The sequence below is a fragment of the Protomyctophum parallelum genome (assembly GCF_964188405.1).
Source record: "Protomyctophum parallelum genome assembly, chromosome: 3".
NCBI classification, from domain to species: Eukaryota; Metazoa; Chordata; class Actinopteri; order Myctophiformes; family Myctophidae; genus Protomyctophum; species Protomyctophum parallelum.
The window spans coordinates 1,671,769-1,689,542 of NC_139698.1; the positions used below are offsets into that span (position 1 = coordinate 1,671,769).

Genomic DNA, 17,774 nt, shown 5'->3' on the forward strand with positions numbered 1-17,774 from the left:
CTACCCTAGGGGACACGGGGAGAACATGTGAGGGTACCTACCCTAGGGAACACGGGGAGAACATGTGAGGGTACCTACCCTAGGGGACACGGGGAGAACATGTAAACTCCACACAGAAAGGCCCTTTCGCCAACCCCCGCCTTCGGGTATGGGCACTGATGCCGCGGAGGAGGAAACACGCCGCCAGCACCCACAGCGTCCCAGAGGGAATGGAACCCAGGACCTTCTAGCTGTGAGGTGACAGCACTACCTTTTATAGGTGGGTCTGGTTTGGAGCTAACCTAACCCTCATTTAAAACGCCGTCCCATTTTGTTTTGAGCGAATATTAATACCTCGCGATATTGTAACAGCCAGGTGCTTCGTACGTACGAAATATACGACGAGAGAGAGACAGAGAGAGAGAGAGAGAGAGACAGAGACAGAGACAGAGAGAGAGAGAGAGAGAGAGAGAGAGAGAGACATTAGGCTAAACGTGTAACCTATAAGGGCGCATCGTTGTAACAGGTTTCAACGTTGTAACAGGTTTCAACGTTGTATTGATGTCTGTCAGAGAGAGAGAGAGAGAGAGAGAGAGAGAGAGAGAGAGAGAGAGAGAGAGAGAGAGACAGAGACAGAGACAGAGACAGAGAGAGACAGAGAGAGAGAGACAGAGAGAGCTTTACAGACAGCCACAGGACGGACAGAACTTGACTGACTATAAGAAAAAGTCCTTCTGCACAGCTACAATGGACATTAGGGTCCTTCTGCACAGCTACAATGGACATTAGGGTCCTTCTGCACAGCTACTATGGACATTAGGGTCCTTCTGCACAGCTACAATGGACATTAGGGTCCTTCTGCACAGCTACAATGGACATTAGGGTCCTTCTGCACAGCTACTATGGACATTAGGGTCCTTCTGCACAGCTACTATGGACATTAGGGTCCTTCTGCACAGCTACTATGGACATTAGGGTCCTTCTGCACAGCTACTATGGACATTAGGGTCCTTCTGCACAGCTACAATGGACATTAGGGTCCTTCTGCACAGCTACAATGGACATTAGGGTCCTTCTGCACAGCTACTATGGACATTAGGGTCCTTCTGCACAGCTGCACACCGTCATCATTGAGCAACGTTTGGGTCGTCAGACCTTCATCAGGCATGATGGCCCTGATGATGCCTGATGTCTGACGACTCCATATATTATTAAACCCATTCTGACCCGAGATCAGATTCATACGAGGTTTCCACTGGACACACACTGGTCTGATTTTAAACAGATTCCAAGTTAACCGACGATAGATTTAATAAATCAAATAATAATAATAATAAATGAAATCGGATAATCTGATGGCACCACACACACACACACACTACAGGATAATCGGAGCGGGGGCAGAGCAAATATCAAACATTCTTGTTTGTTGATGGGGCCGATCCCGATGGCGCTGTGAGCGACGCGGAGCAGATCGGAGGGATTACCATCTTTTATACACTCACACTAGACGATCATTCAACGCAGGGAAGCTGGAAGTACCCTCACTAAAAACGCCGGGACAACAACGCTCCACACGTCCCAAACTCTTCTCCCTTCTGGCTCCAAAACTGTGGAATGCACTTCCCATTGCAGTCAGAACTGCAGCATCACTCCCAATCTTCCGCCGTAGTCTGAAAACCCACCTTTTCAGACTCCATCATGGCCCATAGCACTTACCCTATACCCCCTTAGATAGCATTTCTGTTGGCTTAGATAGCATTTGATACAGACTTATAGCATGTTATGTATTGTAGACGGCACTATAATTGCATTGTATATAGTCATAGCACGTCATAGTACATAATGTATAGCATAGTAGTATATATATATACAGTTTATATGTATAGTTTCATTATAGATATTCCACTGTTACTTTCTTAGCTTACGCATGTTTCATGATAAATGCTTTTTATGTGATGTATTCCCATGCTTTTTGTTCTTGCTTAATGTAAATCGCTCTGGATTAAGAGCGTCTGATAAATGCCTAAATTGTAAATTGATGAGTCGGGCACCCCCCCCCCCCCCCTATCTCACAACAGGTAAGGGCTAGTACAGATAATTCTGGGGGTCCTTGACATGGAAAAAGTTTGAGAACCAACTGACATAGAAACATAGGGGTTTTCAGTAAACTATCAGGACCATGGCCCATAGCACTTGTCCTAGCCTTTTCCCTTATAGCACTTTATGTAAACAGACTTGTAGCATGTTAGGTAGTCAGCACTAGAGTTGCATTTTATGTACCCGGTAGTCATAGCACTTTGTAGTATAATAGAGTATGTATATAGGCCTGTCAAAAAAAAATCGATTCGAGTTAGAATCGCGATTCTAATGCCGTCCGATTCAGAATCGATTCTCATTTTCCAAAAATCGATTTTTTTTAATTATTTTTTTTCTTGCACAAATGTACCTGTGCATGCAATGCATTATGGCCTGGGTTTCTGCATAGTGCATTTACTACCAGCTAAGCTAAGCCTGCCAATTGTATTTATTTTACACCTGTTTTAATACTAATGTATTGTTCTGGTATTGAGTGAGAAGAGATTTTGTAACTTTTGTACCGGTTCAAATTTGTGCAAGCTAAATAAATGAGACATGTTCTTACTCTTGGATTTAACCTTTGTGTGTTTAAATCATTCAGTTGATAAAACCTTTACAATTATACAAGCTTTTTACTAAATGTACTCTGCTTTCATGCCAGAAGACTGGCGTAGATCATGCTAAAATTCTATTTATTCTATTTGTGTTTAATAAAAATGAAAAAAACTGCTTTAGAATCGGAGAAAAAAAAAATCTTTTTTGAATTGAGAATCGGAAAAATCGAAAAGATCGTTTTTGAATCGAATAGTCACCCCAAGAATCGGAATCGAATCGTGGGACACCTAAAGATTGGCAGCCCTAAATGTATAGTTTCATTATGTAGATCCACTGTTACGTTCTTACTTTACGCATGCTTGTATTGCCATGCTTTTTGCTATCGCTTAAAGGAGAATTCCATACTAAAAGGCTTTCTTACCTTTCTTTGTAGTTGTTACGTCCCCATCAAAGAGGTCCAGGTGTTATTTTGTGCAAAAGCTCCTTATTGGCTATTTCCCCTACCATAAGCCCTCAATGAATTGCAGTGAATTGAATGGGAATTGAATGGGGCTATGGGGTGTTGTGCTAATTCGCTTATTTCCATCGAAATAAGTAGTATAGTGTGCCGCTTGGGATATTATTTACATTATGAAGAGAGGATATATACAAAAAATATATAATTTTGAGCGATGGAAATAAGCGAATTAGCACAACACCCCATAGCCCCATTCAATTCACTGCAATTCATTGAGGGCTTATGGTAGGGGAAATAGCCAATAAGGAGCTTTTGCACAAAATAACACCTGGACCTCTTTGATGGTGACGTAACAACTACAAAGAAAGGTAAGAAAGCCTTCTAGTATGGAATTCTCCTTTAATGTAAATCGCTCTGGATTAAGAAGAGTGTCTGATAAATGACCACATTGTAAATTGTAGAAGACATTTGTAGAATCTAAACGAGTCTAAATGGGTTAAAACCAGGAAAGGATTCAGAGTGTCGTTAGAATTTCAAAAAAAAAAAAAAAAACTTGTTTTTATCTTCAGAAATGTGAGAACTACTGGTTTTCGAAGGCATTTGTAGAATCGGCCTCAGGTCTGAATGGGTTAACCATTTAACCCATTCTGGGCGGGATCCCATTTTTGGTGTCAGCATCATGTCACGCTTTAGCTATTGAAAAATAGCAGATCTACAAGCTCGTAGCGTACGAGCTTGTAGGTCTGCCATTTTTGAAAAATCGAAGAACGACTGACATAGAAGACATTTTTTAGAATCTGATCTCAGGTCAGAATGGGTTCATCAGACCAGTGTGTGTCCAGTGGAAACCTCGTATGAATCTGATCTCAGGTCAGAATGGGTTAAAGGTGTTCTCTGGACCTCTTCTCCTCCTCCACCTGTCTCTGGAGGGTCTATAATTAAAGGTGTGGTTACCTGTTCCCTGGACCTCTTCTCCTCCTCCACCTGTCTCTGGAGGGTCTATAATTAAAGGTGTGGTTACCTGTTCCCTGGACCTCTTCTCCTCCTCCACCTGTCTCTGGAGGGTCTCCGCCCTCTCCTCTGCCTCGTCGGCCTGCTGCTGAAGCACTTTGATCTTTCTCTTCACCGCCTCGATGCTGTTGACTCCGGCCATGTTGGGTTTGGGAGAGATGAATGCTCCAAACACGATCCTGGAGGGGAGAGAGAGAGAGAGAGAGAGACATGTTGGGTTGGGTGTGTTGAGAGAGAGAGAGCGAGAGCGAGAGAGATAGAGACAGAGACAGAGACAGAGACAGAGACAGAGACAGAGACAGAGACAGAGACAGAGACACAGAGAGACAGACAGACACAGAGACAGAGAGAGAGAGACAGACAGAGACAGAGACAGAGACAGAGACAGAGACAGAGACAGAGACAGAGACAGAGACAGAGACACAGAGAGACAGACAGAGACAGAGAGACAGAGAGACAGAGACGGAGACAGAGACAGAGAGACACAGAGAGACAGAGACAGAGACACAGAGACGGAGACAGAGACAGAGAGACACAGAGAGACAGAGAGACAGAGACAGAGACAGAGACAGAGACAGAGAGACAGAGAGACAGAGGGAGACAGAGACAGAGAGACCGAGACAGAGACGGAGACAGAGACAGAGACAGAAAGAGAGACACAGAGACAGAGACAGACACAGAGACAGACACAGACAGAATAAAGCAGTGGTTCCCAAAGTGGGGGCCCCCAGGGGTCCAAATTTACACTCTGAATTAAATTAACATCGATTTTACAATATAAATCGGGGGTCCCAGAGATAGAAATGCCATTAAATGGGGGGTCCGTATAGACTAATGCATGTCAAACTGGGGGTCCTTGAAATTAAACGGGTTGCGAATCACTGCTAGAGGGGTTCAAATCTTCTTATAGGGGTCCCTCCCTGGCATATATTGTCTAACCCATTCTGACCTGAGATCAGATTAAAAAAATAGCAGACCTACAAGCTCGTATGAGCTTGTAGATCTGCTATTTTTCAATAGCTAAAGCATAACATGATGATGACAACAAAATGGGTGCCCGGTCAGAATGGGCTAATGGGGGTCCCTGGCATATATTGTCTAATGGGGGTCCCTGGCATATATTGTCTAATGGGGGTCCCTGGCATATATTGTCTAATGGGGGTCCCTGGCATATATTGTCTAATGGGGGTCTGCTGTGCTAATGAGTGTCACATGTGGGGGTCCTTGACAGGATTTTTTTTGGGAACCAGTGGAATAAAGAATTGAAAAGTATCAAAAGTAAATCAGAAATACTGTTTCAAAGTCTGGAATAAAAATGTGCTTGAGCAGAAAAAAGTATTAAAGTGCTTAAGTTTAATAATGCATAATGTCCAGTCTAAAATGTGTAAGTGTAGATCTATGTTGTGAGCTTGTAGATCAGTTATTTTATCAAATAGCCAACCTTTTAGATAGGGCTGAATGAAGTGGTTAACGGATTTAGGCCTGACTTCTAAATCCTGACAGTTTTCTGAAATACCCTATGTTTATAATATGTTTAAAGTATTGGAAATTAAGTAAAGTGCAAATGCCTCAAAATCGTACTTATGTCCATTTGATAGGGACATAATTGCACAGTTGGTAATGCTTGGCCTACAGATAGCATTGGTTTCCAAAGGGGTCCTTGAGGGAGTTCAATGGGGGTCCCCACTCCCCAGGGGGTCCCCAGCTAAATGATAGTTAGGAAACAAATGTACCCTTATGGGTCTGCAACTCCGACAGTGTACAAATGGACCCGTTATTGACTTTACAATATAAATTGGGGGTCTCAGAGATGGGTGGTTCGGGTCATCTGGTTAGGATGCCTCTCCGGCATCTCCCTATAGGGAGGTCCTCGAGGCACGTCCCACTGGGAGGAGACCCCGGGGCAGACCAAGGACCACGTCCCACTGGGAGGAGACCCCGGGGCAGACCAAGGACCACGTCCCACTGGGAGGAGACCCCAGGGCAGACCAAGGACCACGTCCCACTGGGAGGAGACCCCGGGGCAGACCAAGGATCACGTCCCACTGGGAGGAGACCCCGGGGCAGACCGAGGACCACGTCCCACTGGGAGGAGACCCCCGGGGCAGACCAAGGACCACGTCCCACTGGGAGGAGACCCCCGGGGCAGACCAAGGACCACGTCCCACTGGGAGGAGACCCCGGGGCAGACCAAGGACCACGTCCCACTGGGAGGAGACCCCCGGGGCAGACCAAGGACCACGTCCCACTGGGAGGAGACCCCGGGGCAGACCAAGGACCACGTCCCACTGGGAGGAGACCCCGGGGCAGACCAAGGACCACGTCCTACTGGGAGGAGACCCCGGGGCAGACCGAGGACCACGTCCCACTGGGAGGAGACCCCCGGGACAGACCAAGGACCACGTCCCACTGGGAGGAGACCCCCGGGGCAGACCAAGACCACGTCCCACTGGGAGGAGACCCCGGGGCAGACCAAGGACCACGTCCCACTGGGAGGAGACCCCGGGGCAGACCAAGGACCACGTCCCACTGAGAGGAGACCCCCGGGGTAGACCAAGGACCACGTCCCACTGGGAGGAGACCCCGGGGCAGACCAAGGACCAGATGGAGGAAACACATGGACTCACTGGCCTTGGAACACCTCGGGATCCCCCCCCCCCCCCCCAGGAGGAAGTCACTATAATGTTGCTCTGGAGAGGGAAGTCTGGAGCTCTCTGGTGGAGCTGTTGCCCCCGCAACCCGACTACGGATAAGCGGCTGAAGATGGATGGATGGATTAAATGGGGTGTTGTATGTCAAACTGGGGGTGGGGGGGGGGGGTCCTTGAAATTAAAAAAATGGTTGAAAATCACTGCTAGAGCTGTAAAACTCCTTATGGGAGGGGGCTTGGCATTTATTTTCAAATGGGGGAGTTTTTTTTTGATTGATTGAAATATTTATTAACAGTTTGTAGAATTTACAGTACATTTTAAGCACAAACTCAATACACAGACTGTTAACTGTGAGTGGACGACCCAATTAAGCATTACACTTGTTTACAACAGGGTCCACCTTGTTCAATTTATCAAAAAAGGGGGGGGGGGGGGTCCACAGGCTAATGAGTGTGATTCTGGGGGTCCTTGACATGAAGAAGTTTAACCCATTCTGAACGGGAACCCATTTTGGTGTCGGCATCATGTTATGCTTTAGCTATTGAAAAATAGCAGACCTACAAGCTCATAGCGAGCTTGTAGGTCTGCTATTTTTGAAAAATCGAAGAACGACTGACATTTTTAGAATCTGATCTCAGGTCAGAATGGGTCAATCAGACCAGTGTGTGTCCCAGTGGAAACCTCGTATGAATCTGATCTCAGGTCAGAATGGGTTGAGAAGCAGTGACTTAAAGGAGTGCTGCCTGACAGTGGAAACAACGCCCTCCCGGTGTCTGTCTGTCACCCAGCCCAGCCCCAACAACCCACAACTACACTCTGCCTAACTTAGAGACGGAAGAAAACAGCAGATCTTCGATCTTAACACAGTTGCACTGTAACTGTAACTGTAACTGTACTCTAGTCTAGTCTAGTGTAAAAGATCGGCTATTTTCGACGCCGCCGCTAATCTTTATGTCATGTTATGTGTTATGTGTTCGCCCATGTATTCGGGCCAAATCAAACCCCAGACGTTCACTACTAGTACTAGCTAGTCATCACATGCCAAACCCAGAGGAAACCAGCAGAGTCTGGACTGCTATGTACAATAGTTGCTAAATCTTATTTAAACGTGGAGTAATTAAAAAACAAACAATAAAACATCATGAATGTAATGTATTTATTCCCAGTAAAGTTTCTTACCTGCGAGTTGTTCTTGTTTGACGGTCTTCTTCTCAGACAGGGAGAAGTTTAACTCACTCACACACACACACACACACACACAGAGAGACAGACAGCAAGTTGCTCCAGTTAGCTTCGAGGCTAACGCTAAGCTAACTGACTCACTACTATACTGCTGCTAGCCGAGGCTAAAGCTAAGCTAATGCTAAGTGAATAGTGATGGTGTCTGTGAGCGGTGGTAGTTTATGGAGTTCTAACAGACAGCGAGGAGGACTGAAGGGTGTTGTTTTTCCCAGGTTGTGGTAGTTTGAGACAGACAGGACAGAACAAACTACGGCCTCTCCCTGTTCGCTTCTTCCTCTTCCTCTTCCTCTTCTTCTCTCTGTCTGAGTGAGTGGAGTCTTCTTCCTCTGTCTGAACACAGCGGGGTTGCCACAGTCTGTGAGGGAAGTAAGCGACTAGGGCCAGGGTCCACTGGTCCAGGAAAACAAGCCCCAAAAATACATGTTCTTCAGAAATACAATGCTGCTGTTTGTCCAAAACCGCAAAAACAAATAAAATGCTGCTGTTTGTCCAAAACCGCAAAAACAAATAAAATGCTGCTGTTTGTCCAAAACAGCAAAAACAAATAAAATGCTGCTGTTTGTCCAAAACCGCAAAAACAAATAAAATGCTGCTGTTTGTCCAAAACCGCAAAAACAAATAAAATGCTGCTGTTTGTCCAAAACCGCAAAAACAAATAAAATGCTGCTGTTTGTCCTAAAGTAACTACAAAAACAAATAAAATGCTGCTGTTTGTCCTAAAGTAACTACAAAAACAAATAAAATTCTGCTATTTGTCCTAAAGTAACTACAAAAACAAATAAAATGCTGCTATTTGTCCTAAAGTAACTACAAAAACAAATAAAATGCTGCTATTTGTCCTAAAGTAACTACAAAAACAAATAAAATGCTGCTGTTTGTCCTAAAGTAACTACAAAAACAAATAAAATGCTGCTATTTGTCCTAAAGTAACTACAAAAACAAATAAAATGCTGCTATTTGTCCTAAAGTAACTACAAAAACAAATAAAATGCTGCTATTTGTCCTAAAGTAACTACAAAAACAAATAAAATGCTGCTATTTGTCCTAAAGTAACTACAAAAACAAATAAAATGCTGCTATTTGTCCTAAAGTAACTACAAAAACAAATAAAATGCTGCTATTTGTCTTAAAGTAACTGCAAAAACACATAAAATGCTGCTTTTTTTCCTAAAGTAACTGCAAAAACACATAAAATGCTGCTATTTGTCCTAAAGTAACTGCAAAAAACATGCTGCTAATTGTTAAAACAAAATGTATATAATCTGTATACCCTGAATGTATAGGCTATTACATATATAACCCAAAAATGCTGCTATTTTTCCTAAAGTAACCGCAAAAACAAATAAAATGCTGCTGTTTGTCCTAAAGTAAGTTGTCCAAAAGGAACTGCAAAAACATGCTGCTAGTTGTTCAAACAAAATGTATATAATCTTTATACCCTGCATGTATTACATGTATATAATCTTTATACCCTGCATGTAGGCTATTACATTATATCTAACGATGCAATGTGACACAGCTGTTTTTGATTGATTGATTGAAATATGTATTAACAGTTTGCAGAATTACAGTACATTTCAAGCACAAACTCAATACACAGACTGTTAACCGTGAGTGGACGAGCCAATTAATCATTACACTTGTTAACAACATGGGTCCACCATGTTCAATTCATCAAAACATTTAGAGACGTACAAATAGACACTTCTATATAGGCCTAGTTAAAGAACAGAACAGGAATTCATCATAAAAGGAAGCTAACATCATAAAGTTTACCCATTCATTTTAAACTGTTTCTATTGTATAGCCTATTTAGATTTTTGACACTTGCTTTGGCAAAACGTTGTATGTTTTCTCCTGCCAAGCGCCTTTGAATTGACCTGATCACAGGCCCTTTGACTACCATCATAAAAATATATATATTTACTTATTTATTTTAGAAAGTACAGAATTAAAATGTACTGTGATATATGAACAGAGTTGTACTTACTGACAGCGATCAGTGCATCGGTTTGTGAGATTAGCTACAGACAGACACTCTAAAGCAAGTTTTAAAGACAGCTAGTGATTTCCTATATGATTCAAATGCATCGGCTATTTGAAAATAACAGATCTACAAGCTCACAACGCGTCGCATCTGCTATATTCAAAACATCTCGAGGAAGACAAAAATAATACAGTGGAATATTTGCAAGATTGTTTTGAGATATTCATATTTTAACGCCTCAGATCTGGTACTGCCGGGGGGGGGGGGGGGGGGGGGGGCCTGGCCCCCTGCCTGGGGGGCCCTGGCCCCCTGCCTGGGGCAAGGGAAAATATTAATTTTGGGTCCCCCTTCCCCGTCCCCCGTCCCCCACAACCCGCAACTAACTTTGATGAATTGAACAAGGTGGACCCTCTTGTAAACAAGTGTAATGCTTAATTGGGTCGTCCTGATTTATTTGTTTGTTTGTTTGTTTATTTATGTATTTATGTATTTATGTATTTATGTATTTATGTATTTATTATTTAAGTATTTATTTATTTGACAGGGACAAAGCTCATTAATCAACATGTCAGTTTTCACATCAATGTAAATGGACCAGAGTTAGCCGAAGCTTACTTCCATCTGTAGTCCCTGGGCAGGCTCTTAAAAAGTAAATGATAAAAGAAAGACAGAGTGTAGGGCGCCTGCACACAACACCATGCGTTGATGCCATGTGTGCATGTGTGCAGGCACCCAACACTACTTGATTGATTGATTGAAATATTTATTAACAGTTTGCAGAATTACAGTACATTTCAAGCACAAACTCAATACAAAATCTGTTAACTGTGAGTGGTGTAATGCTTAATTGGGTCGTCCACTCACAGTTAACAGTCTTTGTATTGAGTTTGTGCTTGAAATGTACTGTAATTATGCAAACTGTTAATAAATATTTGAATCAATCAATCAAACAAATATTATATTTATATTTATTTATTATGTAATATTTACAAGCTATTTAACAGAAAGACATGCCCAAAATCGCTTATTGAGAGGCGGACATGGCAACCCCGGTCTGAAGAGCTGTGTGGCGCAAGCGCAGCTCAGCGAAAACACAGCTTCCGGCGGACGACTTCAAAGTAATGCGCGATTTTTTATTTATTTTTATTTTGGCGTGTGTGTGTGTGTGTGTGTGTGTGTGTGTGTTGTGTGTGTGTGTGTGTGTGTGTGTGTGTGTGTGTGTGTGTGTGTGTGTGTGTGTGTGTGTGTGTGTGTGTGTGTGTGTGTGTGTGTGTGTGTGTGTGTGTGTGCGCGCGCATGTCACGTGCGTGCTTGCAGAGAGAGAGAGAGAGAGAGGAGGGGTTCCTAGCATGGCTGCATGTGTCATTTCGTCATGCTTGTTGTTTCATGTTATAAAGTGCATAAATGGAATGTGTTTATTGGCTGTGATGTGTCATGGGGTTGACATGCCTCGTGTGGTCAGTCACAGACATGGATTCCTCACTGCACTGTATAGTAGTTGTTGAGATGAGTGAGCGCTCCCTTCTCCATCCATCACTCTTCAACCGCTTGTCCGTAGTCGGGTCCCCCTGGAACTCCCTCAAGAAAGACAGCAGTAGCACAAGACATGTGCACCTATAGCCTACTATGACCATGCAGAAAAATACTGAAGTGAAGTCTGTGTGTTTGTCTACAGGGTTTGACTGGATTGCTGAATTCCTACCTTGGTGCAAACTCAGCTTATTTTGTATCTTCAATATTGTTATGATACTATACTAAGTACTGGACCCTCGTCTGGTTCTGACAGACCGGTCTTGTGTGTGTAGGCTGAGGTTCTGACAGACCGGTCTTGTGTGTGTAGGCTGAGGTTCTGACAGACCGGTCTTGTGTGTGTAGGCTGAGGTTGGTCTGGTTTCTGACAGACCGGTCTTGTGTGTGTAGGCTGAGGTTCTGACAGACCGTCTTGTGTGTGTAGGCTGAGGTTCTGACAGACCGGTCTTGTGTGTGTAGGCTGAGGTTCTGACAGACCGGTCTTGTGTGTGTGTAGGCTGAGGTTCTGACAGACCGGTCTTGTGTGTGTGTAGGCTGAGGTTCTGACAGACCGGTCTTGTGTGTGTAGGCTGAGGTTCTGACAGACCGGTCTTGTGTGTGTAGGCTGAGGTTCTGACAGACCGGTCTTGTGTGTGTAGGCTGAGGTTCTGACAGACCGGTCTTGTGTGTGTGTAGGCTGAGGTTCTGACAGACCGGTCTTGTGTGTGTAGGCTGAGGTTCTGACAGAGCCGGTCTTGTGTGTGTAGGCTGAGGTTCTGACAGACCGGTCTTGTGTGTGTAGGCTGAGGTTCTGACAGACCGGTCTTGTGTGTGTAGGCTGAGTTCTGACAGACCGGTCTTGTGTGTGTGTAGGCTGAGGTTCTGACAGACCGGTCTTGTGTGTGTAGGCTGAGGTTCTGACAGACCGGTCTTGTGTGTGTAGGCTGAGGTTCTGACAGACCGGTCTTGTGTGTGTAGGCTGAGGTTCTGACAGAGCGGTCTTGTGTGTGTAGGCTGAGGTTCTGACAGACCGGTCTTGTGTGTGTAGGCTGAGGTTCTGACAGACCGGTCTTGTGTGTGTAGGCTGAGGTTCTGACAGAGCGGTCTTGTGTGTGTAGGCTGAGGTTCTGACAGAGCGGTCTTGTGTGTGTAGGCTGAGGTTCTGACAGACGGTCTTGTGTGTGTAGGCTGAGGTTCTGACAGACCGGTCTTGTGTGTGTAGGCTGAGGTTCTGACAGACCGGTTTGGTGGGTGTAGGCTGAGGTTCTGACAGAGCGGTCTTGTGTGTGTAGGCTGAGGTTCTGACAGAGCGGTCTTGTGTGTGTAGGCTGAGGTTCTGACAGACCGGTCTTGTGTGTGTAGGCTGAGGTTCTGACAGACCGGTCTTGTGTGTGTGTAGGCTGAGGTTGGTGTGTGACGACCCGGTTGAATATTTCCTTTGTTCGGCGGCGGACAGACAGACGGGCCGGCCCGGGAGAACAATAACATGACACCAGACTGTATCACGCTAAGACGCTCACAACGTTTATTACATTAATACAGCACAATTATATAGTATAGCTTGGATCCTCATGTCCTAAAATGACGTCACTGACTAGACATCACAATCACTGCCGCAGCACGCTGACCTTTGACCTTTGGCTGACCTGGCTGCTTGCTCTACTCAGGAGCTGACTATAGAGTATGTCACAGTTCAGGCAGTACGCAATACATATAGTACATTGTATAGTTAATAGTTATGTACACAGCATGTTGTATATTACAACAAATATATCCTGAATAACAGAAGAAGTTGCCTGTTTAATTGTCTGAGGGGAAAGTTTAGAAAATGGCCTGTATGTAGGCTATGGCCACCATGGACATATTTATAAGGCCAATCTTTTTGCTTTAAGTAGCATGTGACGTGTCCAACCAGGGAAACTCCCCCCTGTCAGGTGTAAAGGAGCAACTTGGACACTCAGGCATGAAGGAAAGCATGAGTTCAAGTCCGTTGCTCTCCCCTTGTCCCCCATATATGGGGACTAGGTTGGTCTCCCCTTGTCCCCCATATATGGGGACTAGGTTGGTCTCCCCTTGTCCCCCATATATGGGGACTAGGTTGGTCTCCCCTTGTCCCCCATATATGGGGACTAGGTTGGTCTCCCCTTGTCTGATAAATGTTTTTATGTGATGTATTCCCATGCTTTTGTTCTTGCTTAAATGTAAGTCTGCTAAATGCCTAAATTGTAAATTGTAAATTGTGATGAGGTCAGCACTTTTTGGGCAAGTGCTATGGCCAGATTTAACCCAAGGAGTGTTCTTCAGAATCATAGAGTTATATATCTATAGAGAAGACACCCGAGTTCTCCTCCCATCCACTTGCATTAAGTTGCTCAAAAGCGCATGAGGCGGATTCACTCCTCCTTCCTGGTAGGAACAGAGTGCATTCTGGGACGGATTGCAATGGTGAGTGGCCCCAAACACATGAACGCGCTGCCGTTGAACGCGCACGAGCGTCGTCCGTCGTGAACGTGTACAATGTTAGTCAACGGACAGCGCGTTCATGTGTTTGGGGCCTGCAGGCTGCAATACCTTCATTCGGCCACTATGTCCATTTCGCCTCAAGATTTCCTCTGGGTGCCCTCTCTATAAATATATATACTCTAAGTTCAGAATAGATTCAGAATCATGGAAACCCTCTATAGTCACATGATACTTAACCCATTCTGACCGGGCACCCATTTTGGTGTTAGCATCATGTTATGCTTTATCTATTGAAAAATAGCAGATCAATAGCAAAATCCTATTAAAACACTGTAACTGACTGTAACTGTCTGAATGTCTGTAACTGTCTGTCTGTAACTGTCTGAATGTCTGTAACTGTCTGTCTGTAACTGTCTGAATGTCTGTAACTGACTGTCTGTAACTGTCTGAATGTCTGTAACTGTCTGTCTGTAACTGTCTGAATGTCTGTAACTGACTGTCTGTAACTGACTGTCTGTAACTGACTGTCTGTAACTGACTGTCTGTAACTGACTGAATGTCTGTAACTGTCTGAATGTCTGTAACTGACTGTCTGTAACTGACTGTCTGTAACTGTCTGAATGTCTGTAACTGTCTGTCTGTAACTGTCTGAATGTCTGTAACTGTCTGTCTGTAACTGTCTGAATGTCTGTAACTGTCTGTCTGTAACTGTCTGACTGTCTGTAACTGTCTGAATGTCTGTAACTGACTGTCTGTAACTGTCTGAATGTCTGTAACTGTCTGAATGTCTGTAACTGACTGTCTGTAACTGTCTGAATGTCTGTAACTGTCTGTCTGTAACTGTCTGAATGTCTGTAACTGTCTGTCTGTAACTGTCTGACTGTCTGTAACTGTCTGAATGTCTGTAACTGACTGTCTGTAACTGTCTGAATGTCTGTAACTGTCTGAATGTCTGTAACTGACTGTCTGTAACTGTCTGAATGTCTGTAACTGACTGTCTGTAACTGTCTGAATGTCTGTAACTGACTGTCTGTAACTGTCTGAATGTCTGTAACTGACTGTCTGTAACTGTCTGAATGTCTGTAACTGACTGTCTGTAACTGACTGTCTGTAACTGACTGAATGTCTGTAACTGACTGTCTGTAACTGACTGTCTGTAACTGACTGTCTGTAACTGTCTGAATGTCTGTAACTGTCTGAATGTCTGTAACTGACTGTCTGTAACTGACTGTCTGTAACTCGACTGTCTGTAACTGTCTGAATTGTAACTGACTGTCTGTAACTGACTTCCTGTAACTGTCTGATGTCTGTAACTGACTGTCTGTAACTGTCTCTGAATGTCTGTAACTGACTGTCTGTAACTGACTGTCTGTAACTGTCTGAATGTCTGTAACTGACTGTCTGTAACTGACTGTCTGTAACTGACTGAATGTCTGTAACTGACTGTCTGTAACTGACTGTCTGTAACTGACTGTCTGTAACTGACTGATGTCTGTAACTGACTGTCTGTACTGTCTGAATGTCTGTAACTGTCTGACTGTCTGTAACTGACTGTCTGTAACTGTCTGAATGTCTGTAACTGTCTGACTGTCTGTAACTGACTGTCTGTAACTGTCTGAATGTCTGTAACTGACTGTCTGTAACTGTCTGAATGTCTGTAACTGTCTGTCTGTACTGACTGTCTGTAACTGTCTGAATGTCTGTAACTGACTGTCTGTAACTGTCTGAATGTCTGTAACTGTCTGTCTGTAACTGTCTGAATGTCTGTAACTGTCTGTCTGTAACTGTCTGACTGTCTGTAACTGTCTGAATGTCTGTAACTGACTGTCTGTAACTGTCTGAATGTCTGTAACTGTCTGAATGTCTGTAACTGACTGTCTGTAACTGTCTGAATGTCTGTACTGACTGTCTGTAACTGTCTGAATGTCTGTAACTGACTGTCTGTAACTGTCTGAATGTCTGTAACTGACTGTCTGTAACTGTCTGAATGTCTGTAACTGACTGTCTGTAACTGACTGTCTGTAACTGTCTGAATGTCTGTAACTGACTGTCTGTAACTGACTGTCTGTAACTGAACTGAATGTCTGTAACTGTCTGATGTCTGTAACTGACTGTCTGTAACTGACTGAATGTCTGTAACTGTCTGAATGTCTGTAACTGACTGTCTGTAACTGACTGACTGTCTGTACTGAATGTCTGTAACTGACTGTCTGTAACTGACTGAATGTCTGTAACTGACTGTCTGTAACTGTCTGACTGTCTGAACTGACTGTCTGTACTGTCTGACTGTCTGTAACTGTCTGAATGTCTGTAACTGACTGTCTGTAACTGACTGTCTGTAACTGACTAAGTCTGTAACTGACTGTCTGTAACTGACTGTCTGTAACTGTCTGAATGTCTGTAACTGACTGTCTGTACTGACTGTCTGTAACTGACTGACTGTCTGTAACTGACTGTCTGTAACTGTCTGAATGTCTGTAACTGACTGTCTGTAACTGACTGACTGTCTGTAACTGTCTGACTGTCTGTAACTGACTGTCTGTAACTGTCTGAATGTCTGTAACTGACTGTCTGTAACTGTCTGAATGTCTGTAACTGACTGATGTCTGTAACTGTCTGACTGTCTGTAACTGTCTGAATGTCTGTAACTGACTGTCTGTAACTGTCTGAATGTCTGTAACTGACTGTCTGTAACTGTCTGATGTCTGTACTGACTGTCTGTAACTGTCTGAATGTCTGTAACTGTCTGATGTCTGTAACTGTCTGATCTGTACTGCTCTGTAACTGTCTGAATGTCTGTAACTGACTGTCTGTAACTGTCTGACTGTCTGTAACTGTCTGACTGTCTGTAACTGACTGTCTGTAACTGTCTGACTGTCTGTAACTGTCTGACTGTCTGTAACTGTCTGAATGTCTGTAACTGACTGTCTGTAACTGACTGTCTGTAACTGTCTGAATGTCTGTAACTGACTGTCTGTAACTGTCTGAATGTCTGTAACTGACTGTCTGTAACTGACTGTCTGTAACTGACTGTCTGTAACTGACTGTCTGTAACTGACTGTCTGTAACTGTCTAATGTCTGTAACTGACTGTCTGTAACTGACTGTCTGTAACTGACTGTCTGTAACTGTCTGACTGTCTGACTTAACTGTCTGAATGTCTGTAACTGTCTGAATGTCTGTAACTGACTGTCTGTAACTGTCTGAATGTCTGTACTGACTGTCTGTAACTGTCTGAATGTCTGTAACTGACTGTCTGTAACTGTCTGAATGTCTGTAACTGACTGTCTGTAACTGTCTGAATGTCTGTACTCTGACTGTCTGTAACTGTCTGAATGTCTGTAACTGACTGTCTGTCTGTCTGACTGTCTGTAACTGTCTGAATGTCTGTAACTGTCTGATGTCTGTAACTGACTGTCTGTAACTGTCTGAATGTCTGTAACTGACTGTCTGTAACTGTCTGAATGTCTGTAACTGTCTGAATGTCTGTAACTGTCTGAATGTCTGTAACTGGACTGTCTGTAACTGTCTGAATGTCTGTAACTGACTGTCTGTAACTGTACTGTCTGTAACTGTCTGAATGTCTGTAACTGACTGTCTGTAACTGACTGTCTGTAACTGTCTGAATGTCTGTAACTGAATGTCTGTAACTGTCTGAATGTCTGTAACTGACTGTCTGTAACTGACTGTCTGTAACTGACTGTCTGTAACTGACTGTCTGTAACTGACTGAATGTCTGTAACTGACTGTCTGTAACTGTCTGAATGTCTGTAACTGACTGTCTGTAACTGACTGTCTGTAACTGACTGAATGTCTGTAACTGACTGTCTGTAACTGACTGT

The 17,774-nt window shown here is 43.9% G+C and overlaps 1 protein-coding gene across 1 annotated transcript in view; it reads right to left on the reverse strand.

Moving 5' to 3' along the window:
* Window positions 1-8,229, reverse strand: part of LOC310856290 (uncharacterized protein) — a 40,308-nt gene extending 32,079 nt beyond the window's left edge. Inside the window, exons 1-2 of the mRNA XM_083761615.1 lie at window positions 7,912-8,229; window positions 4,092-4,260 (exon numbers count right to left, since the gene is read on the reverse strand). Of these exons, the coding sequence (XP_083617741.1) occupies window positions 4,092-4,223 (132 nt within the window). The 5' untranslated portion in view covers window positions 4,224-4,260; window positions 7,912-8,229. The remainder of the gene's footprint in view (window positions 1-4,091; window positions 4,261-7,911) is intronic.
* Between the last annotated feature and the right edge of the window lie 9,545 nt (window positions 8,230-17,774).